This window comes from Gadus morhua, chromosome 22, assembly GCF_902167405.1.
Source record: "Gadus morhua chromosome 22, gadMor3.0, whole genome shotgun sequence".
Classification (NCBI taxonomy): Eukaryota; Metazoa; Chordata; class Actinopteri; order Gadiformes; family Gadidae; genus Gadus; species Gadus morhua.
The window spans coordinates 17,863,521-17,885,762 of record NC_044069.1 but is presented as its reverse complement, the minus strand read 5'-3'; the positions used below and the strand labels follow the sequence as shown (position 1 = coordinate 17,885,762).

Genomic DNA, 22,242 nt, shown 5'->3' with positions numbered 1-22,242 from the left:
CTGAAGACAATGACTGCAGTCTATCTGGTGATGCCTGAAATGCATAATTAATTGTAACTTATTACATTAGAAACAATTGTGACACATCATAGACTGATCATAGTTAAACACTTATTTTATTCACACAACCAGGATTAACATAGGTCTCAATGCCTTGGCTAACATTACTCTTAGAACATGGATGGACTTGCTATAGACCTAACAAACAGCATATTTACTGACGTATTGCAATGGAAATATGGCATGCTTTGAAGCACTAACTACCAGGAGAACTGGTTTGTGTGAAAGTTTAAATACAGTGAAATAATGGTCATTTCTCCATTACTATCAAGCATGTTTCACCAAAAACCTCATTGAGTATGCAGCAAATAAAGCGGTAATCTCTGGAATCACGTAGTGCCACGTCCATGCTGCTGAGCGAGGGTCCTGGAGGAAGTCCTCTCCCCCAGGGGGTCTACATCAGGGACCTGGATGAGGTCCTCTCCCCCAGGGGGTCTACATCAGGGACCTGGCTCTCCACCTTGAAACACAAGGTAGAGGAGAAGGCAGAGGTGAAAATCAAACATCGGACAACAATTGAGGGCCTAACACGGATGGAAAACCTAACTTGAAGTGCACCCCCTCCCTGTGATGGAGCTTTTGCTCATACTCGACCTTATCAAGCGCGAGTGAGCTGCAGACTTTTCTGGCCTGATTAATAGTAAACCCCACCCACGGTTCCTGTTCAGGATGATTAACGGGCTTGGCTCTGCTCCGGTCTCCCTGCAGGTCCTAAACACTGGAGCCTGTATGAGGCCCCCCTCCAGTCACTGTGAAACTGTTCTCACACAATTTCCTTCCTGTCTGAGGTTCATGCCTGCGCCCCATTATCTACGACTCTCACTTCCGCAGTACCTGACTTTCAAAGTTGCCAATGTAAAGGCACTCCTCAAAATAACCTTCTCTCAAACCAGCCCAGTTAGATTACAGATAAATCTTCAAGCTGCCCTTCTGACCAAACATCTTTCAAAGAATGGTTAGGGACCAACTTCGCTTTACTAAAAGCGACCAATTACATTCTTATGCATGCTGACAAAGAATATTATGTTAGTATTTTTCTTAATTTGGGTTGGATTCCATCGTTCGTATGACTTTACGTGATGCCTCTGCTACAGCGTTGCACGGATTTGAGCCTTGCCTAAATGTTTTGCATAACTAATCACGAGTCCTCCTCCTGAACCAAGCCTCTTCTCTTTGTACATGCTGCCTCAACGTCATGGGTCCATCCCCTTCCACCATGTCTCACATGATGATACACAGACCTCTCTCTCTCTCTGCCAAACCCCATAACTTGAACCAGTCCCTCCCTGAACGCTCAGCCAACACCAAGGAACGCCAAGGAAGGAGTCTTTGAATTGGAAAAGATAACTTTACCACTGGAGTAAATTCATTCATTAGTCCATTTCAGTCACAAATCTATTCTACTGTTCAGAATATAGGTCTCGCCTTTGACCGTCATGTTACTGAGCTGGTCCAGTCAAATTCTATTCGGCGAAGAATCCTGACGTACCCCGTCTCCTACAGATCTTAATTACAGAACCATTAATTCACACATGTTCTCCCGTCTGTATCATTGTATTCCCTCGTCTCGTGCCTCGCTGCCAGGTTCCTAATGAGAACAGCTGGTCCCTCATTACCCTGTTCCTTCATTCCTCCATGGGCTTCCTGTCCAATCAGAACACACTGCTAGATCCTGTGGATTACACAAAAGCACGCATGACCTCGCCCCTCCAGTTAACTCTGATCTGCTCATGTGTCAGTCCACTCACATCCTCACATCTCAGCCTCCCCCCTCAACCTCCGATCCTTGCTCCCCCCACTAACCTAAGAGGGATTTGTCCCCCCTGCCCTGTTTTAGCCCGACCCTCTGGAACAATCCTCCTGTATTTTAAGCGACTATCATACAGTCATCTTTGTAGACCAGCCTCTTTGTAGATCTCCATCCCTGTCTTCTGGTGTTTGCTGTTTCTTCTGTCTCCCATCGTCCTGCATTTTACTGAACAGCATTTATTTGTTTATTTGCTTTTACTGTGTGTGTATTTGACGCAATTTGTAACGGTGTGCTTTAAAAAGTGCTTATCAGTAAAGCTTTACTGACTTATATAGACCAGAGGCTTGATACAGCACAGCGACGGAGTCGGTCCAAAATACAACTGAAAGAATACCAAAAGTATACGGCAAAGTTTAAACCCAGCACTAAATGTGTGTGTATTACAGTGAAAGGTGTAGCTGGGGCCATTTGGTCATTGTCTGCATACAGATAATCCAATGGAGAATCTTCCTATTGTCCGACTGGAGCTGGACTCGCAGCCGCTGGGGCTCTGTCCTCAACTCAATGTGTCATAAAGGATCCACTGTAATATATATATATATATATATATATATATATATATATTCATACATATATTTATATATGATATTGGGTACCACTGATATTGGCTACAAATTCAAATATGCTCTAGAAAATATATGATACTAGAAAACTAGAATACTGCATACAGAAAAATGGTACTTACCAAAGCACCACATTTAACCCCCCCCCCCCCCCCCCCCCCCCCCCCCCTTGGGTGTTGGTGACACCCAAGCCGTCTGTCAGGTATTGGTGGGTTAAATTCTTCTGTGAGAATATCAGTTTCCAGTTTCACATTTTTTAACCACTCAGAGCTCATCTTCCCTGATTGGTTGGGGGAATACAGATCACCCGTCAATTAAACAGAAGGCTGAATGCAACACTTCCCGATTGTGGAGCAGAGATGCAGGGGATATTGGTTTGGTTCTCTCTTAACGACCCCTGACCCTATAGCAGATGACCTCAGCCTCTTAACGACCCCTGACCCTACAGCAGATGACCTCAGCCTCTTAACGACCCCTGACCCTACAACAGATGACCTCAGCCTCTTTACGACCCCTGACCCTACAACAGATGACCTCAGCCTCTTAACGACCCCTGACCCCCAGCAGTCTCACCATGGCCTCTTAACGACCCCTGACCCCGCAGCAGTCTCACCATGGCCGCCCGCTCCTCCCCTCCTCCGGGGGTCAGTCCCGCCCCTGCCGTCGGGACAGGAAGAAGAGCGGCAGCAGGTTGAGGGCGGGCCGGTGCTCCTGCACTCCCAGGGCCACCAGGGCCCCCGCAAGCAGAGTGCCGAGCTTGGGCAGCAGCGGGGGCCGCGCCTCCATCACCTGGTGGCGGAACATTGATCCACTATGAATGAACGAATGAATGAACGGCCATCTTAAGGAAGCTTGTCCCAAATATGGTCAAGTTGGATGAGGCACTCGTAACGTTTTACAACCGGGCCGAGCAGCGAAGGTCACTCCAACATTGATAGTGTGCTTTGTTTTGAGGCCCACTTGGCGGGCGTCTGTAAAAGTAATACTACTGCGCCGAAATCAAATACTGAATAAAGGACTAGAATAAATGTCTCTAGAATAAAAAGGAGCCCATCCAAGAGTCAACCCCTTAACACACAGGAACTCACTTTAGTGTAGAATCTTGTTGACTCAATCGCACCGATGGCTAAATGATGTCAACATACCTTTTCAACCTTGTGACAGCGGATGAGTCCGTCGTGCCCAATGTAGAAAGTGGAGAATGCATCATATGACCTGTGTTTACATAATAGGAACAATTGTAAAACAGTGTACCCAATCAATACCAGTGTATTGTGTACGTAAAGCCAATAGGCAAGAGGATGGCATCAGGATAAGTCAACAATAGTCAAATGTGTGCTCCAGCTGTAAAGTAATGCATCTAGTTTCACCGTGACCATTGATTTATTGTCTTTCTTCTTGAAAATAGACTTAATAGACAGACACTGGTGTCGCTCAGACTCTATAAGATTGCTCAGACCCTTTATACTTTGCCATTGTTTTCGATTACTGATCTATTTTCTTTTATTATTTCATTTTATTGTATGTGAAGCACTTCGAGTCTGCCTCGTTGATGAAAAGTGCTATATAAATGAAGTTGCCTGGCAGTGCATTGCCTAAAAGGTTGCCCTGCATTGATGAAGGTCACATGATGATACACAGACCTGTGCTGGATCTACCACTGGGAATGGGCTCTGCAGTTCTTAATCCTCACCTGTATAGCTGGGACATGTCCTTCCGGTAGAAGCGAAGACACACGCTGTGGAAGGGCAGTCCGTGGACCCTCCAGCGCGCCTTGATGGTGCCGTCCTCCATGTGCTTGGTCAGCTTCAGCACCTCCAGCCGGGCCTCTGCGTAGTAGAACAGGCAGAGCACCCGCCACAGGGAGAGGACCAGCTGGTACAGCAGGCGCCCTCTGCAGTCACAAACACAGACGCTGTTCTTACTCACACCACTAGGGGGGCGGGGGCGTCACCGTGGGATCAGGTATTATTAGGAATGGATTATATGTGGACTTTATGGGTTAAAATGATGGTGTTTTTCATACACTACATCAATGATCACTCCCTAGCGCAAAACACAAGGCTACGATTGGTTTATGATTCCCTAAATTAATTTGAATATCGACCTATAGCCTGGTTTCACAGACAGACTATCAGTGATTTTTTGGAAGGGTTGATCAGAAATTAATCCTGAATTATGAGAATATAATAGAAGGCTGGTAAGTGTACCTGGTGTGGGTGTTGGTAAGTCCGTTAACAAACTCTAGGTCGCTGGAATACATGGTGTAGTCATGGCTCTTCCGGAAGAAGTTTGGAAGCTGAAACACAAATCATCTCAATATTACATTTCATGGAATAGCCGCCAGAACATCCAAAACTATCCATACTCACTCCAATAATACCTGCTCAACAAAGCGTATAATCCATAAAAAAAAATGTATTCTAGGATTTATTGATAAAAAAAATATCGTAGCAACAGCAACAAATGTGTCCATGCAAAAGCATCCATGGCACTCGTACCTCTATTCTAAGTCTTTCATACATCAAGGCCATCTTCTCCTCCTCCTCGTCGCCCCGCTCCCCATCCGCCTGCCCCTGGGCTCCCTCCACCTGGTCACCCAGGAAGCTGGACAGCGACAGAGGGTGCTCCAGGGGCCGCCCCTCCAGTCCGACCACCTGCCTGCGTTTCAGCCCGGCGGCCGTGGCTGAGCTGGCCACCGCCGCCGGGTCCGTCCCCGGGCAGTGGAAGCAGTAGAACACGGACCCGTGCACGAAGGGCGCCGGACACTTCTCCACCCGGAAGAGGTTCCGGAAGGTGCTGTGCTCGCGCTCGGGGACGCTGGCCGTGTCCTTGCCGCCGGCCGCGTGCCCCGCCCTCACCACCAGGCTAATGTCATCCTCACGGCGGCCGTCCACCGTGGTCAGTGTGAAGGGGGGCTCCTTGGGCCTCGGGGCGCCTGCCGTGAGCAGCTCCCCTAGCCTCGCCCGTCCGAACAGGGGGATCTCCACCAGGGTGGGATGGCCGCCGGGCTCCTGCGCTCGCACCAGGACACACACGCTGAGCGAGTCCTCCCACTCCTCCTCCAGGCGGCCCGTCTTGTGGAGTTGGCCGGCCGGGAGGAGTGGTTTGGGAAGGAGGGGCTGCTTGACGGCCTGGTACCTCAGAGCGTGTGGGGGAGAGAGGGCCCGCGATGCGCTGTTCAGGGGTCGGGTCTGTCCAGCCCACTGCCACACCACCGCCTAGGGACAATCCAAACAGGATTGCCAAAAATGATAAGGTATACTTCAAAATGTGCATTTTTTATTTCTAAACTGATATTGTCATACGTGTAGAACTGTAGAAAGTATCAGCAATTCTTATCATACATTCTGTAAAATAGTGCAACACCTATCATATATTCTGTCAAGCCAAGCACTATAATGAGAATCCAAAAAAATAAAAAGTTCAGTTCTATGAACAGGCATAAACCTACCTGTGGGAGGCTGCACTGCCGACTCGTGATGGGCTGTCGGGGGCCATTGCTCCTGACACAACCCACCCAGAAGGCCGTACCCCCTCTGCACACAGCCATTCAGGACAGGGGCAGAGGCTACCTCAATTAGCAATGGAACATCACCACCACACAAAGCAGCCAGACCACCTAGGAGAGGAGTGTGTGGTTCTTCTTGTTGGATACTACTACTGGCAACGCATCAATCGGACTGGACTTGGAGACCTGGGAAGACACAAATAAGAAAGCGAGACTCAGAGAGGTCAGAAATTGAAAAAATAGAAAACGCTAAATAGATAGCACATCCCTACCGTGGTCAAAGATATCCTTACTTCCTTATCCTACTCTGTGCAACCGCAGATCATTTACAACTCTACTCTCTGTCACACTTTGTCGGTTTTGTTTACTGTAAGATGTAATCAGCTAATTCCCGCTGCATGCATGCATCTTTTTTTAAACTACTTATTTTTGTACGCCTGGAAAATATACATTATATTATTGTTGAATAGAAAATCTGGTACAGGTATTTACGGAAAGACTGAATTGCAGGACCATTCAGTTGTCCAGAGTGTTCTGCTTAATTAAAGACTGAACTAACGTTATTGCATTTGAGTGGAGGCTTCAAACCGCCACCAATCATGCCAGTAGCACATGACAAGCAGAACGTGAATGGCAACGCAGGACCACAAGCTCATAATTAATGGGCCAAACCCACAGTGAACCACACAGACCTATTCTACAAGGTTTGACACGTGATAACACGGCGGGCTGCAGCTTTGAGATGCTTCGCAGGCGGGAAACGTTAATAGCATTAACGTTAGTAATTATTTAAATGAAATGACAAATCAAGGATTAAAAATAGTGCAACTCCTACAAAAAAGGAATTGAACCTGTTCATCCACTTGATTGATCACCAAAGGAGGAGATATCTGTGCACTGCGATAGTTGTGGATGTTCCCCCAGTGCAGTGGGAGTGACAGGGGATCTCCAGAAACAGCTGACTGTAAGGTGACAGGTCTTACATGTTGTTAGCAGACCAGTGACACAGGATAAAAGGTCTCACATGTTGTTAGCAGACCAGTGACACAGGCTAAAAGGTCTCGCATGTTGTTAGCAGACCAGTGACACAGGCTAAAGGTCTCACATGTTGTTAGCAGACCAGTGACACAGGCTAAAGGTCTCGCATGTTGTTAGCAGACCAGTGACACAGGCTAAAGGTCTCACATGTTGTTAGCAGACCAGTGACACAGGCTAAAGGTCTCACATGTTGTTAGCAGACCATTGAGACAGGCTAAAGGTCTGACATGTTGTTAGCAGACCATTGACACAGGCTAAAGGTCTGACATGTTGTACGCAGACCATTGACACAGGCTAAAGGTCTCGCATGTTGTTAGCAGACCAGTAACACAAGCTCACACAGGCTAAGCTAGCACAAGTTCCCTATGAAAGCTAGCACACAATGTCATGTCCCCTTCAGAAATGTTTTGCAAGGCAACGATGCTACATTCATGGCAATAATGACAGGAAAGCATGGCTAAGACTGCATGTATGTCTGTGTATACCCACATTAAATTGACAGATGTCATTCCCCTCTTCAGTGCCCTTGTCCAGGTCCACACGCCTCACGTTAGCGAAGCGCAGGTTCCCCCAAAACTGCCCAACTCAAACACTCAGAAGGTCCGAAATATGAGGAATTAGACGGAGATGTAAACACTTTCTTGTGACCTTAAAAATATCCCTCTGCTTACAGTGACGTTGGATCTGGCAGCGTCTCCTTTTTAAGAAAAAATATGTGAACCATTCGCCGGGGTCACGTCCCCAGAACCAGAAGCACCGCAGCAGCGTGCAGGAACCCGGGTTAAATCCACCGTACCTTACTATATATCCAAAATGTTGTGTAGTAAATCAACCGAGGAGGTCTAGCTAGCTCGGTCATATAGTTAGTTCCATGGTAAATATCGGTCGGATGTAATGGACTAATGACCCCTCTAGGCGGCGCTGCGCAGGCTACCGGCGAATGGACGAAGCGACCAATCAGAGCCGCAGCTGGCTGCGCCAAACACAGGGGGACCAGGCCGCATGACATCCATGTGAGGCTACTGAGCTGCCTGCTGCTACGGTCTGAAACACACATACTGGCATCTCAAAGACACCACCATGCCCAAGAAATCGAAAGAAGAGCCGATGTGGGAAGGGGAAGAGGTCCCATCCGTGGCAGGCAAGCGAGATTACAACTCTATTGAAATGCCATGTCTAGCTTGACTCCTACAATGCTAACATGTTTCAGTTTTTGAACGTATGCTAATCGCTAGCAAGTATCTTCATAGATGAGGTCCTAGGTGAGACATAATTATAACAAGAGCAATTCCGACAGTTTTCACTGAGGAAGATTAAAACGATGTTTATTATAAGCTGACTATATAGCCATCTCTGCTAGCAGAGGCGTTTGTCTATTCAGAAGGAGCTGATGCAACGGCTCTGTGTTCATTGAGTGTATGACAGTTCAATCTGGAACTGACTCCAGTGAAATTACTCCAGCAACACGTTTTCTTCATTCGACCTAGTCCGTTTATCTTTAAGGTCGAACATGACCTTAATAGTTGTCTACGTGATTTGTAACGGTTAGTGTTTGGACTGATCTGAGTGTTTGTGGTTGCTATTAGGGGTGGGAGTATCTTGGCACCTCACGAATCGATTCTATTCCGATTCAGAGGTCTTCGATTCTAAAACGATTATTGATGCATCTCGAAGTTTTATTTATTTTAATGTACATTTCCATGCGAGATTTTCAAAAATATATACATACATCTGAATTTGCTACTCAAGAGTTTGCTAATTACTTCCTACTTTTGTGATATCATGATCATTAAAGAAATCAACAGATTAATTACCTTATCTAATATTTTATTAGAAAGGGCTTTTGTCACATATATGAGCGAGGCATTGAAGAATCGATTATTTTTCTCACCCGTAGTTGCTATAATGTCATCTGTGCCTCCATCGCCAACCTCTAACGTGAAGCCTACGCTTTCTTTTGGTCATTTAGCCCCAGAGAAAACTGTGAAGAAAGGGAAGAAGGACAAAAAGGGGAAAAAGAGTGTGAGTTCAAACTTGAAATTGTTCATTCAATGTATATTTACTCATGAGTTTTTGCCTGTTGACCTGTGTGTCATCTCTGACTATTTGAATGTGCTTCGTCCAGTTCTTTGAGGACCTCGCTACAGATGACAAAGTGGAAGCAGAGGAGCCGGCTGTGAAGGAGACACAGGGAAAGCAGGTACTGCTCTGGCGATTGTCCCCTGACCACTGGGAGACGGAGCCGCTTAACCCAAGCAATACATCCGCTGAGAACCTTAAAGTGTAATTCCGGTGAAAATGGAACCCAGGGTTTTGTTTTGGCCTGAAAACCCATCAAATAAGCCCTCCAGATACCTTTGTCATTAAGAAATCGAGTATTAGAGTTTGCCCGGCGCAATGTTTGGCGTCCATGTTATTGGCTTGGGGCATAGTTTCGCTTCTAAATCGGCATTTTTGAACCACTAATATTGCTAAAAATAGCACCAAACCTCTGCAGTAGCATGACTAGGGTCCCTACACATAAAACGAAGCACCAACAACTTAGTTTACAAACCCAGAGTTTATTAAAATCGACAGTTTAACAAGCATTAGCGGTAGGTCAGTGTTTACAGGAACTCCACACAAGTCGATTACCGAATGCAGATTTCAGTTCAAGGAGGAAAGTTTCGGAATTTATAACATAATTTATATTCATAAATAATATAGAGCAAGTGTTGACGTAAATAAAGTGAAAGATGTCATGTTTTCTACCGTAGAAAGGAGTTCTATATGTAGACACTCACTTCAGTGTTAAGTGTAAGCCAAGTGTTTTGAAATTCCTTCCAATGGGACTTTATTTGTATCAGCTAATTTCTCTGTAGGAATGAGATTGTAACTGATTAAGAGCCATATAAATACAAGAGGATTGACCTGCCTCGTTCGAACCTCAGAAAAAGAAGAAAGACCGCCGGAAAGGACGAGCCGGTGACGCCGACGATGACGACGACGACGAGCAGATCATGCAGCGGCTGAAGAAGCTGTCGGTGCAGCCGAGTGACGAGGACGATGAAGATGAGCCAGGTCTGTTTGACTGTGGGATTTCTCCAAGTATCCTTAGGACAATCTATGTCACCTTCTTAAATGAGTTTCTTTACCAGTGCTAACTAGCACCGTTTGTTGTTGTTTCCCCTACAGCGGTTGTCCCAAGTAAGAAAGGAGGCAGAAAAAATAAGGTGCGTTGCAATTTGCCACCGTTGTGATGTATATAGTTGAATCTCTTTCCTCCCAAAGTAATTTGGAAGCTTGTACTTGGCTTGCAGGGGGGGAACATCTTTGCTGCCCTCAGCCAGGGTGGGAGTGACGAGGAGGAAGGTGGAGAGGACCTGGAGTCTGAGGACACGCCGTCAGCCAAGGTGACCTTTTAACTTATACAAAGGCATACTTTGAAAATGTTGTTGTTGTTGTTTATCTTTGGAGCTGGGCAATATTTATCAAATAGGAATATTTCAATCCAATACATAATCCAATACATGTTGATAATGCATCTTAGTTTTGGAATGAACTATTCTGCTACAAGTCAACTTCTTATTACTGTGAAGATCTATGACAAATATGACATTCTCCATTGCTTGTTCAGTTACCTTAAAAATACCACTTTATTTAACGATTGGTTCTTTGTTGGAGTGCTGAACGTATCTTCTTTGTTTTTTGGTACGGTGTTTGTTTCCTATTAACGGTTGTAGGGTTTTCTTTATCCGGTATTTGCATTATTCCGATGTTTGTATTACGGCCGAGTCTGTAATCTGTCGTGCCGCAGCCCAATCAACACTGCAAAAGGTTGCGTGTATGTGTTTCATCATTGTTGATTATCTAGGCCAAATGGCTACAGAAGATATCGACCCTTCTACCTTGATCTCTTAAGGCACTACAACGAATCTGTGTCTCAAAAGAACACCCGGCCTCTTTCTCTGTGTGTGTGTGTGTGTGTGTGTGTGTGTATGTGCACTTTCGATACAGGAGGTTGAGGTGCTTTCTAAAGGGAAGAAAAGAGATAAACTTAAGTCCAAGAAGGTTAAGGTGGGTGATGGGATACGTTCTCTCCATGTGCCGTCGTCTTCTTGGACACATCATCCTCATCATCATAATAATCCTCATCTTTCCTTTCTACCCTGTGTTTCTCCTCCATGCATCCAGCAGTAACCCAGCATCACTGCTGGGTTATTTGCACTATTTGAATTCGGAGCCCCAAATGCCATTCCTTTTATTTGAAACATATATACTATAGGTTCCCCATATAGTATGCATCCCCCTTAATTGCTGGATTATCATTTGAGAAACACTTGGAAGATACTGACATGACACTTGTGTTCGGCTGTGGAAGATTAACACCAGCATGATGATACTGTACGTGGCGCTAGCTCATGAATGGCTTTCGACTAAATGCAGTACAAAGAGAAACGGTAACACAAACTTTACGACATAAAATACATATTTGCTTCTCCGGAACAGAAGCAATAGTATTCGGAAACAAAGATGGAGGGAGGGGTGGGGGTGGGAGGTTGCTAAATGTTATTTACATACTGAAAGCTGTACCTTGGTTAACGATAATGTCAAAGAATGGAGCTCACAAACACAGTGCACGAGCATGCTATCTATTGTTACGTTGGCATGCCATTGTATGTGGCCATGTTAACTGCAGTATGTTTCAGAGCCCTCCTGGAATCCGTGATCACAATAAACCTTCTGTTCCAACACTTAAATCTCTGTTTTAACACTAAACCTCTGTTTGAACACTAAACCCTCTGTTTTAACACTAAAATGTCTGTTATGTCTCTGATGTTTTCAAACTACCATTTTGTCACACAGCCACGTCATTATTTATGTATTTTAATTTGTATGTTTTTCTCTTCTGTATGAAAGTGGTTCTTAATTATCAAGTGACATTCATTTAATTTGGATGATACTACCTCGCTTTGGAATTTAACTGTATCTGACCTGCTGCTCACACCGTCCTTGTCTACATGAAATTATAGGATGTATCGGAGGATGATGATGAAGAAGAAAAAAAGGATGAAGATGAGAAACCTGTGCTGAAAAATAAGAAGGTAGAAGCTAAGAAGGTAGAAGCTAAGAAGGTGGAAGCTAAGAAGGTGGAAGCTAAGAAGGTAGAAGCTAAGCAGCCTGAAGCTAAGCAGCCTGAAGCTAAACAGCCCAAGGTAAGAGTGGCAGTTTAGTTATATTCAACTTCAAATATATAACATATTTCTATTTATGTATTTTAGCAACCTTTTGAAGCAGGATATATAACTAAGAAGTCCAAACTAAAGTCTTTGCCATTGCATTGTTGTTGAGACTGAAAAGGTTTGTTCACCAACCCTGAGTGGCTGGCCCAGGTCGGCGGTGTTCCCCCAAGTTTTTCAATGATGACGAATGATAAAGAATCCCAGAATGTCCCGACACCTAAACTGAAAGTAGCATTTATAACGGTATACTGCTGCTGTGGTTGTGTATCAAAACAATCACACATCTTTAGTTTGTTGAATATACGATGTCTTTCCTTCTTGTTTTTTATATACTTCAGCTGTTGACACTGCGTTTACAGTGATCTGAAGCAGGGATTATTAATTGAATTATTATTATTAAATTATTATTATTAAATAATTAATTGTTAATTAAAGATTCGAACACGGTCCATATTTCTACACAAGGCCAATACAAAGTGCCCTGCGCTAAACAATAGCCTAACTATAGCGCCATAACCAAGATATGTCTCATGTACAATGATGTTCAGAATTCTATCCCAGTGAACGTGTGGGTGGGTGTAACGCATAAAGACAGTATATAATACAGGCTAAACTTGCTTTACTTATGTGTACGTTGGTGGAATCTATCGCTGACTGCAAAAATATGTGCACTTGTAGGTCCTACTCGTTGAGATTTGGACGGAATCTATGGAAGAAGGGAGCCTTTGTTCTATTATTTATTATCATCTATTTATTTTTCTGTAGGCCACAAGTATTTGAGCTGAGCAAGACTTTTTTTTATTCTTTCATAAATACCGCCATATATCCCGAGAAATGTCAGGAAGGTATAATACAAATACATGTATTATACCTTCCTGACATTCCTGACGCCCAAGCCTAGTTACGACCCAAGACCAACTTTTGTAGTACTTTTGTTTTGTATAATCTATCTAAGTATTATTTAAAACGTGCCAGACACCGTGATGTTGTTGTACTATAAGTTTCTGAGAAGCTTTAATCTTAATATATAGAGATATAGAAATCTAGGTAGATATCCATGCATCCCTAGAAGTAATGAATGTTATGATTGAACATGTCCCATATGATTGAACATGTCCCATCCTGCAACAGATTTTCATTGTTTTTAGTGGGAGTACTACTATAAGACGGGTTATGTGGTGTTTTCTTTAGCCTGTGGAAAAAGAAGAGGAGAAGCAAAAGAAAGGCAAGAAAGACCCGCCGAAGAAGCACGTTGAGTGGAAGCGTAGTAGTGATGAGGAGGAGGAGGAGGATGACGACAACGATGATAGTGACGGAGATGACATGATGAAGGTAGGATTGGTTTTTCATAAAAAATATAAATGTTCTTGTTTCCTGCTTTGACCATGACAACTATTTATATATATTTTTCTATCTGAAGTGTGCTGAAGACGTTATAGCCGAGCAGGCGAAGAAGGATGAAGACGACCCATTTGCTAATCTCAGTAAGAAGGAGAAGAAGAAGAAAAAGAAGATGGTAAGAGTTTGTTTATGTCTTACGTCTCAACAGGAGTTCGATTGGTGTGCCAACAATCATCAGAATTTACTTGGAAGTTAGTCTCACAAATCAGACTCAAGATTTATATCTCAAGTCTGTAGCAGACCAGATCAAATCTGGGTTAAAGGGAGTTCCACTTTCTTTTGTTTCATGGTTTAAGTGTAGCTGGAGGCCAGAATCTATCTACACATGGGCCGCGGCCCCGTGCCCGAGCTCATTTGCATACTAAAGTCTAGAACGTTTTGCTAGTGTGACCACGCCATCCGTATTCCAGCACGGAACAGCCCCTTGGCCACGGCACACTTGGGAGATGTATGCCTCATCCTTCAGGGCAAATGAGCTTTCCTCGGTTGAGTGTCCTCCCCTTGTTGACTTGGTTCCCAGGCTCTGTGCCGACTGCCCCTAGAAGTTCTGCTATAGCATAAGACTTGAGAAATTAAAAATTCCATTGCCCTGCGATTTGTGCTCCTTTTAGATCTTGAGGTGTTTCACTGAATGATGTATTCTCTTGTTGCAGGACGAATGCAAAATGTAAAGGATTCACTCAAAGTGGAGTACTTTCCTCTTGCTACATATCCTCCTGGTTGTTTTCAGATGGAGTATGAGCGGCAGGTGGCTAGCGTGCGGGCTAAAAGCGCCATAGAGGGAGACTTCTCAGTGTCACAGGCCGAGATGTCATCAAGACAGGCCATGCTGGAGAACGCCTCGGATATCAAGGTAACTCTCCTCACACTGTATGTAGAATGCGTTGGTCGCGGTTTTACAAAGGAAAAATGACGTAAATCGTGGTATTATTGATCCTCCTCAGCTGGAGCGGTTCAGCATATCTGCTCATGGAAAAGAGCTGTTTGTCAACGCTGACCTCCTGATCGTCGCAGGACGAAGATATGGCTTGGTTGGACCAAATGGGTACATGTTCTCATCCGGGCACTTTCAACATCCGTCTGCTCATTGGTGACGAATGACTTGATCTTGAGTGTTGTTTTCTCTCTCTCTCTCCCCGTTTCTAAACAGAAAAGGAAAGACCACATTGCTGAAACACATCGCCAACCGAGCGTTGAGCATCCCCCCCAACATCGACTGTTTGCTGTGTGAACAAGGTGAGCCAACCTGCCAACGCTTAAAGCTGTCTCCTCTCCCCGGCCCCGCCGCCCCCCCTGCCTCTGGTCGGCCCCCTTCCCTCAGAGCTTCGCCCTGTGTGTCGTTGCAGAGGTGGTGGCGGACGACACGCCGGCGGTGCAGGCGGTGCTGAAGGCGGACACCCGCCGCCTGAAGCTGCTGGAGGAGGAGCGCATGCTGCAGGCCCTGCTCGAGAAGGGGGAGGACAGCGTCTCCGAGCGGCTGGACAAGGTGGGTCCCCAGGGACCCCCGGAGTCACACCTACCCCCCGCTTATTATTCACAGTCACACGATGGATGACATGTCTCGTGGATTGGCTTGTGTATTACGTTGCCAGGGATGACATTTCTCATGCTCTTTTTAAATGAACGAATCCAGACCTAAGAGGGAATACTAGTAGAGTTAGGATTGTGTGTTTAACAATACCATATATATATATATATATATATATATATATATATATCTCTTAGTTACATTTGGTTAGTTCTGCAATTTGGCATTCAATTATGATGATGGAAAAATGTATCCAAAGAAGGGGAAGAGACAAACCCGATTGATTGTACGATCCAGCCCAGCAGTGCAGTCTTTACGCTCCCTTCACATGCATCGACACTGGGTCCCCTCTAGGTCTACGAAGAGCTGCGGGCCATCGGAGCAGCGGCGGCCGAGCCCAGAGCCCGCAGGATCCTGGCTGGTCTGTCCTTCACCCCCGAGATGCAGAACCGGCCGACCAAGAAGTTCTCCGGGGGCTGGAGAATGAGGGTGTCCCTTGCTAGGTAGGGGTGTGTGTGTTTTTGCACACAGAGTAATGGTTTGTTGTCCCTTGTCAGTCTCAGCAGTGATGAGGTGTACTGATCTGTTTCAGGGCCTTGTTTATGGAGCCCACTCTGCTCATGCTGGATGAGCCTACCAACCACCTGGATCTGAACGCCGTCATCTGGCTCAACAAGTACGCCGCTACACTCTTTAAGATGGCCATTATAACCTGCTTTTAATTAGAGCTAGGGTATGCCATTTATTGAAGATGCATTTTGTCGTAATCTTGTTTTTACATCTTGACAGCAATCAATAATTAAATCAAATACTCTCAATAAAAAGAACAGATCTGTTGTCTGTGGCTGTTGCAGGACTTTAATAAGCCTGTCCAATCATTTAATTTTGCCTGAATCAAATGATGAGATGGGTCACCTGTCGGACTACCTACCTCTTTTCAAAATCGACCCTACTTTAAGCAGTCCTGTTTATATTGAATAGTCTTGCCTTGGTGTTCGTAGTATTTACATTTTAGTTTTTCTATTTAAAGCTACCTGCAAGGCTGGAAGAAGACTCTTCTTATAGTTTCCCACGACCAGAGTTTCCTGGATGAAGTGTGTACAGACATCATCCACCTTGACTACCAGAAGCTCTTCTACTACCGGGGCAACTACTGTAAGTCTCCGTCTATAACTTTAAGTTTCAAATGGCTCCAGAATCTCTCCGTACCTTGAATTCAACACGATGTCGCCAAATGGTTGCATTTGGCAACCATTTGCCAAATGCAACCATTCCATTACATAGTTGGTGCCTATTTTTCCGACCGTCTTTTCAGTGACCTTCAAAAAGATGTACGTGCAGAAACAGAAAGAGCTCCAGAAGCAGTACGACAAGCAGGAGAAGAAGCTCAAGGATCTAAAGGCGGGGGGAAAGTCCACCAAGCAGGCCGTAAGTCTCGCTCACTCACACCCAACGACCCGCCTGCCTACTGGGCTCCCCTCCTCGCTCATGGACCGGGCCCCCACCTGTGTGTTTTGGCGACTACGGATCCATCACACATAACACTGCTGTCTTTGTAAATGAGGTTACTATAGGTACATGAGGGTTAAAGTTACTCCTCTATACCAATCTTTGATCTTCATAATTCAGACAAGAAAAATGATATGTGAAAACAACGGCAACACTGCACTGGCTGAAGTGGGAACGTTTTCTTTCACTCAAACCGTTTTAGGGAACTTGTTTTTGGGGGTTAAACGCAAAAAACGAAATTATGAAATGGTTCAGTTCAGCAACAAGTTCTTGAAAAAGGTTTTTTTTTCGGTCCACAGGAGAAGCAGACCAAGGAGGCTTTGACCAGAAAACAGGCCAAGGGCAAAAAGAAGGGAGGCGTTGAGGAAGAGAGCAAGGAGAGCACAGAGCTGCTGAAGAGACCCAAGGAGTACACGGTCAAGTTCACCTTCCCCAACCCCCCCACTCTCTCACCGCCCATCCTGGGACTGCACAGTAAGCAACGGCCCCTTGTGTCGCTCCACTTCCAGACGGGAACCCAAAATACAGTGACAGATCAGCCTTTGTGAAGCAGTTTTGGTCTGGCTCACACCTCAGCCTCAGGATTAAAGGCTTTTAGAATGTGTCTTATGATGGATTTGCATGTAATTGTTTGATTGGATCACACCAATCACTCGCGTTGCAACTCTTACCGGTTCTGTCCTCCCCAGATGGGGAGGGGAGACAGAATTCAACACATACATTAAGTCTGTTAATTGTACGCCATAAATTGTTGAATGGGCAAATGATTGTTGAGAGTGGCTGAAATGGTGACCAACTACATTTATTTTTTGCCAACGCAGGCGTTGATTTTGGCTACGACGGCCAGAAGCCTCTGTTCAAGAACGTAGAATTTGGAATTGACATGGAGTCGAGAAGTAAGTACATGCTGTAATCTTGCTATAGCTGATCTGAAATGGGTTCGCTACCACTTCATTCAAACGTTAATCTGCTCTTTCAGTTTGCATTGTTGGGCCCAACGGCGTTGGAAAGAGTACCCTGTTGTTGCTCCTCACCGGACGATTAAATCCGGTAAGTGTGAAACATTTCCACAATACTTTAAACTTGTTAACTGTATTGATCTGCAAGTGACTGAACTTATTTCTCTTTCAGGGCAAAGGTGAAATGAGGAAGAATCATCGACTGGTGAGGCCATTTTTTGTTAAAACAAATGAGGAAAGATCTGCACATTTCAAACCTTTGTTTTCAATAAATAGCCATTATGTTAAAATAAATGGCATGACCACCCTGCCTTTCATTTATTATAATTAAATTCTCTACGAGTACATTCGCATGCTAAAATGTGAAACGGTTACTGTCGTTAACACATTTATGGGGGTAATGTTTGATCCCCTATATACATGCCACTTGGATAAATAAGTTTCGGTCAGTTTCAGCGGGAGGCGGAGGGATAATCCCTTTGATGCACCAATCATCAGATATTCATGTTACACCCACCAGTGAATACATGCATATACATTAACGTTAATCAAATAAACAAAAGGCTATCTAAAGCAGAGAGCAAACCCACAATAAGTCACTCTAGCGCTGTTACCTGACTTGGTATCGCATCTTTTCGGCCATTCATAACAGTAAACAGTGCTTCCCCCATCAGGACTGTGGATTGTGCCATTCATTCCATACTTCAGATCTGGAGTCAGCCTTGTGCTTGTACCAAATTACAAACACTGGACAATTTCCACTTGGGGATACTGATTTGGAAGTTTGACTGTCCCGAGTCGTGACTTTATACTGGCCCTGGGCAATCGGCCACCCCTTATTATCGAACCCGGCCCTATGCTGGTCGTAAATAGTTCTAACCCAAGTTCAATATCCATGGATTCATGAGGAAACAACCCCTGTCCGGACAACCTCTTCCACACTAAAACCTTTTCTACTCTGCACAGAAAGTGGGCTTCTTCAACCAGCAGTACGCCGACCAGTTGAACATGGACGAGGCCGCCACAGAGTACCTGATGAGGAACTTCAACCTCCCCTATCAGGACAGCAGGAAGTGCCTGGGGCGCTTCGGCCTGGAGAGCCACGCACACACCATCCAGATCTCCAAACTCTCAGGTCCTGCCTCTTCAGTGATGGATACAACTAGGACCCACTTCACACATTTGCATCAGTTTTGTCTATATTTCACAATTTGTTTCCCCTTCAGGTGGTCAGAAGGCCAGAGTCGTGTTTGCAGAGCTCTCGTGTCGCCAGCCTGATGTTCTCATTTTGGTACGTTGGACCTCTGGACTGTATGTACTGAGGGGGGATGCCTGAATGGTTGGTGATATAACTTCCTTTTATTTTCTCATTAGGATGAACCCACTAACAATCTGGACATTGAGTCCATCGATGCTTTGTCAGAGGCCATCAACGAGTACAAAGGAGGTAGGATCATTCATCCAGCCCGTAAAATATGTATTCAATAATTTGATTCTTGTTTAATACTGTTCGCTCACTGAAGTTTTTTTAACAAACACTAAATTGCAGAGCTACAAATCAGAAACATTTCTGTCCTATAAGCCAGCTAACTTTGAACATTGTAGCTAGAGAATCGATGCAGCCTTCTATCACACCCTTGGATTAAAGTCATTGTTGTCTTCGTGTCCAGCCGTGATCATCGTGAGCCACGACGCCAGGCTCATCACAGAGACCCAGTGCCAGCTGTGGGTGGTGGAGGACAGCGCCGTCAACCAGATCGACGGAGACTTTGAGGACTACAAGCGTGAAGTGTTGGAATCATTGGGAGAGACCCTGGTCCACAAGATCAAGGAGAAAGAGTGACATTGCTATACACACAACTGGTCAGGGGGCGGTCGTATGAAGAGCAGCGCTGTATTGCCACTCAATGTACTGATAGTGCCCCCGTCTTGAAGGGTTTTGCATGTTTTACCAAGGGACAATGAATCTGAATAAAGCCTAAATTTAACATCACATGACTAGTTAACCAAGAAAATATGTTTAACAGCAAGAACGTAAACCAATGAGAATTAAAACATTTTATTTTAATTGTTTGGTAAATCATGTAATGACGAAATTGTGGACAGCTCAAATGGAAAAAGAAAGGACACTTTATTTCCACATCACTCAACATGTATATAGATTTTTCATACCCCCTATTTGAGATAGGCCTTGTATATTTTCTTCACTTTAGCAACTTCTTTCTCGTCAGGCACCATCTTGTCATACCATGTGTACCACGGCTCTCCAGAAGTCAAACATGCGGGAGTTGGTGTTGAACCCACTGCATCATGGGAATTGGAAAAGTCTTCCGCCAAGAATTCCACATGGGGTATTTGGAATGGTAGTAAACCTGTGAAAATTATCAAAGGGATGTCTTGACATTTTCCCATATATTTTCTCTTGCAATTGCTCAAATTAAACAAGACTAATGTAGGAATAAGCCAATTAGGTATTTAGAATTCACAAGACTGGTTATACTTGAGTTTCAAAGAGGAACAGATTTACACCAGCCCCATCATTGAAGTAATGGTATGCAGCCAGTGAGAAGAGTCGGGCCATATTATCATACACCAAGCTAGCCATACTGACAGTTAACCCATGCATTCCAATCATAATAAAAATGCATTACTTCAACCTACCATGGTCTCTTGCCATGTTGACTGCCTGATTAAGCACCTTCTGTTGTTTCATACAGACACCTAGGGAGATAGAAGAATGTTCAGGAAATGGGATTCCTCTTTGAAGTTGAAGGACCCAACAAAATCAAACAATATTGAGAACAGTGGCTTACCGGTTCGAGTGGGATCATATACCTTCCCGGTGTAAGGGTTTATGAACTGCTGCAACAACTTTACATTCTGCAAAAACAAGTATATTTGAAAGGCTCAAGTTTGGGGGATGACGACTCATACACATTAGTTAAATTGATGTATCACTTATTCATTTCTTAATAGACCCCAAATGTATTTCAATTTGCTTCTTAAAACAAGAAAGTCACATATTCACTATTATGTTTAATAAAAGGGACCTTGTCCACTAAATTATACTCAGCCATGCAACCCAATTTACACCAGGGCTTGTGACGTCACATTGAAATGAAGATGCAAAAGTGTTCAGCAAAGGGAACCCTCTGGGGTATCCTTTTTCCGTCGCAATGGACATGTATAAATCGAAAGACAAAATCTAAAAACGAATACAATGAAAGTTAGCGTCAAAGACATTATCTTGCAACTGACCTGATGGTGAATGATGACATTGTTGTCGCGACAAATGGGACAAGGGTTTCCACATATTTTGTCTCCCCTCTGACATAAAAGAAAAAAAACGTTGATTAATACTTGACAGATGATTAGTCTTCCTTAATGACCGCATATCGAAACTTTCTTGAAAACACTTGCAATGCAGGTCTTGCGGGTTTTCTGTGGGGGTATGCCTCCTTTGTGGTTCCTCCTGTAATCCGCCCACACGTGACCCTTCCCATAACGCTCAATGTACTCTGTGGGAAAAACGCATCAAGTTCATGTTAAGCCCTTTGAGACTGAACCAGTGATCAAGGGCCTTACAAATAAATTGAAACAATAAAGGGAGGCTGCAAGAAGAAACAAATGTCCTAGTATTACAATGTGCAAACCTTCGCTTTCCAGGTAATCCCAGGGGTTGTCCTTGTAGCGCACAACAGCCTCGTTTGGGCTGTCATCCTTGACAGGCAGCGCCGTGCAGAACGTGCGTCGTCCCAGAAGTTCCACCTTTGGGCCGCTCCGAGCCCACAGCGTGACCAGTCTCTGGGAACATGGCTGAAGAGGACGACAGACGTCTTAGGGACATCACTGGCAATGACGAGACACCAACAACCCATTCAATCCCTACTTGAATACCAGTTGACCAAACCTCACAGCAAGATAAAGGATCGCTGGCCTATCCAATGTCAGCTGTGTTCAGTACAACAGCTTCACAGGCATACATGGCTCCCAATCATTCATATATGTTCAGCACATTGTATCATAATAATGTAGAGCATCATAAACTATCACAATACCTTATTTATTACTAGAGACCGCAAAACCGGAGTAGATATGCGGCACAAAATCTTGCTAATGCCTTGTATGGGTGCCGCCATGTTGTTCCCGTGTATTATTCCTTAACGTGTTTCTTCCTCTTTCATTTCCTCTGTTTAACTTTACGCCGTACGGGGTGTTGCTGCCGCCTACTGTCCACCTAGAGGACGGTTCTCACCGGGTCCTTGTTTGACCTCCTCCCTCTTCTTGTGATTCGAGTCTCTAAAATCTGATACTGCTCCCTAGTGTCAAGTGCGAGAAGTACAACTTGACGCTATGTTTTAATTAATTGTTTACGTTTAGAAACTGTAGATACTATAATGTTATTATTATTATACTACTACTACTACTACTAATACTAATACTATTTGCATATTATTCACAATGCATTGTTCGACTGTTATAATTCCGGCCTTTATGCTGTTAAATAAATGTATTATTTCAACAGTATTTCAATAAAATTGGATAGTTAATACGTTTCTGATGTATTTGTATCACTTTATGATACACAAAAGTGTTTTCTCAATAAATTCGACCATTATTCTCTAAGCGTTCAATGGCGAC

General features: G+C 44.4%; 3 protein-coding genes across 8 annotated transcripts; 1 reads left to right on the top strand and 2 right to left on the bottom strand.

Annotated features, from left to right (window-relative positions):
* Window positions 1-97: 97 nt before the first annotated feature.
* On the bottom strand, window positions 98-7,889 carry c22h6orf136 (chromosome 22 C6orf136 homolog). 5 transcript variants are annotated; one of them, XR_003974605.1, is made up of 8 exons: window positions 7,472-7,889; window positions 5,888-6,130; window positions 4,935-5,654; window positions 4,644-4,732; window positions 4,127-4,327; window positions 3,579-3,648; window positions 3,007-3,222; window positions 98-520 (listed from the first exon to the last, which is right to left on the bottom strand). XR_003974605.1 is itself a non-coding variant. In XM_030347774.1 (8 exons), the coding sequence occupies exons 2-7, from the start codon at window positions 5,984-5,986 to the stop codon at window positions 3,079-3,081; spliced, it is 1,323 nt and encodes a 440-aa protein (XP_030203634.1). In that variant the 5' UTR covers window positions 5,987-6,130; window positions 7,472-7,889; the 3' UTR covers window positions 98-520; window positions 3,047-3,078. The 5 variants fall into 5 exon arrangements, 4 of the variants coding, with proteins under 4 accessions (XP_030203634.1, XP_030203635.1, XP_030203636.1 ...); XM_030347774.1 differs by having other exon boundaries at window positions 3,047-3,222; XM_030347775.1 differs by having other exon boundaries at window positions 3,047-3,222; window positions 7,654-7,889.
* A 21-nt stretch (window positions 7,890-7,910) lies between these two features.
* On the top strand, window positions 7,911-20,262 carry abcf1 (ATP-binding cassette, sub-family F (GCN20), member 1). Of its 2 annotated transcripts, XM_030347765.1 has the most exons (26): window positions 7,911-8,123; window positions 8,952-9,004; window positions 9,108-9,182; window positions 9,913-10,042; window positions 10,157-10,194; window positions 10,282-10,374; window positions 10,979-11,038; window positions 11,995-12,177; window positions 13,396-13,536; window positions 13,625-13,720; window positions 14,336-14,458; window positions 14,550-14,650; window positions 14,756-14,841; window positions 14,952-15,091; window positions 15,488-15,636; window positions 15,726-15,809; window positions 16,164-16,288; window positions 16,449-16,561; window positions 16,942-17,116; window positions 17,464-17,538; window positions 17,622-17,692; window positions 17,774-17,806; window positions 18,568-18,736; window positions 18,828-18,892; window positions 18,976-19,048; window positions 19,272-20,262. In XM_030347765.1, exons 1-26 carry the CDS (start codon window positions 8,063-8,065, stop codon window positions 19,442-19,444), a joined length of 2,685 nt encoding a protein of 894 aa, XP_030203625.1. In that variant the 5' UTR covers window positions 7,911-8,062; the 3' UTR covers window positions 19,445-20,262. The 2 variants fall into 2 exon arrangements, with proteins under 2 accessions (XP_030203625.1, XP_030203626.1); XM_030347766.1 differs by lacking the exon at window positions 10,979-11,038 and having other exon boundaries at window positions 7,914-8,123.
* Window positions 19,645-21,890, bottom strand: mrps18b (mitochondrial ribosomal protein S18B). The gene is made up of 7 exons (XM_030347778.1): window positions 21,660-21,890; window positions 21,255-21,417; window positions 21,022-21,119; window positions 20,860-20,928; window positions 20,415-20,481; window positions 20,263-20,322; window positions 19,645-19,973 (listed from the first exon to the last, which is right to left on the bottom strand). The coding sequence occupies exons 1-7, from the start codon at window positions 21,738-21,740 to the stop codon at window positions 19,777-19,779; spliced, it is 735 nt and encodes a 244-aa protein (XP_030203638.1). The 5' UTR covers window positions 21,741-21,890; the 3' UTR covers window positions 19,645-19,776.
* Window positions 21,891-22,242: the final 352 nt, after the last annotated feature.

Coding starts and splice junctions, on each gene's coding strand:
- c22h6orf136 (XM_030347774.1), bottom strand. CDS start 5,986: ATGGCTGTGTGCAGAGGGGGTACGGCCTTCTGGGTGGGTTGTGTCAGG. Junction 4,733..4,934: donor ATGAAAGACTTAGAATAGAG/GTACGAGTGCCA, acceptor TTTGTGTTTCAG/CTTCCAAACTTCTTCCGGAA. Junction 3,223..3,578: donor GCTGTCACAAGGTTGAAAAG/GTATGTTGACAT, acceptor TTCCGCCACCAG/GTGATGGAGGCGCGGCCCCC.
- abcf1 (XM_030347765.1), top strand. CDS start 8,063: ATGCCCAAGAAATCGAAAGAAGAGCCGATGTGGGAAGGGGAAGAGGTC. Junction 10,043..10,156: donor GGACGATGAAGATGAGCCAG/GTCTGTTTGACT, acceptor TTTCCCCTACAG/CGGTTGTCCCAAGTAAGAAA. Junction 17,807..18,567: donor TGAGGAAGAATCATCGACTG/GTGAGGCCATTT, acceptor TACTCTGCACAG/AAAGTGGGCTTCTTCAACCA.
- mrps18b (XM_030347778.1), bottom strand. CDS start 21,740: ATGGCGGCACCCATACAAGGCATTAGCAAGATTTTGTGCCGCATATCT. Junction 21,120..21,254: donor GGATTACCTGGAAAGCGAAG/GTTTGCACATTG, acceptor TTTTTCCCACAG/AGTACATTGAGCGTTATGGG. Junction 20,929..21,021: donor AAACCCGCAAGACCTGCATT/GCAAGTGTTTTC, acceptor CTTTTATGTCAG/AGGGGAGACAAAATATGTGG.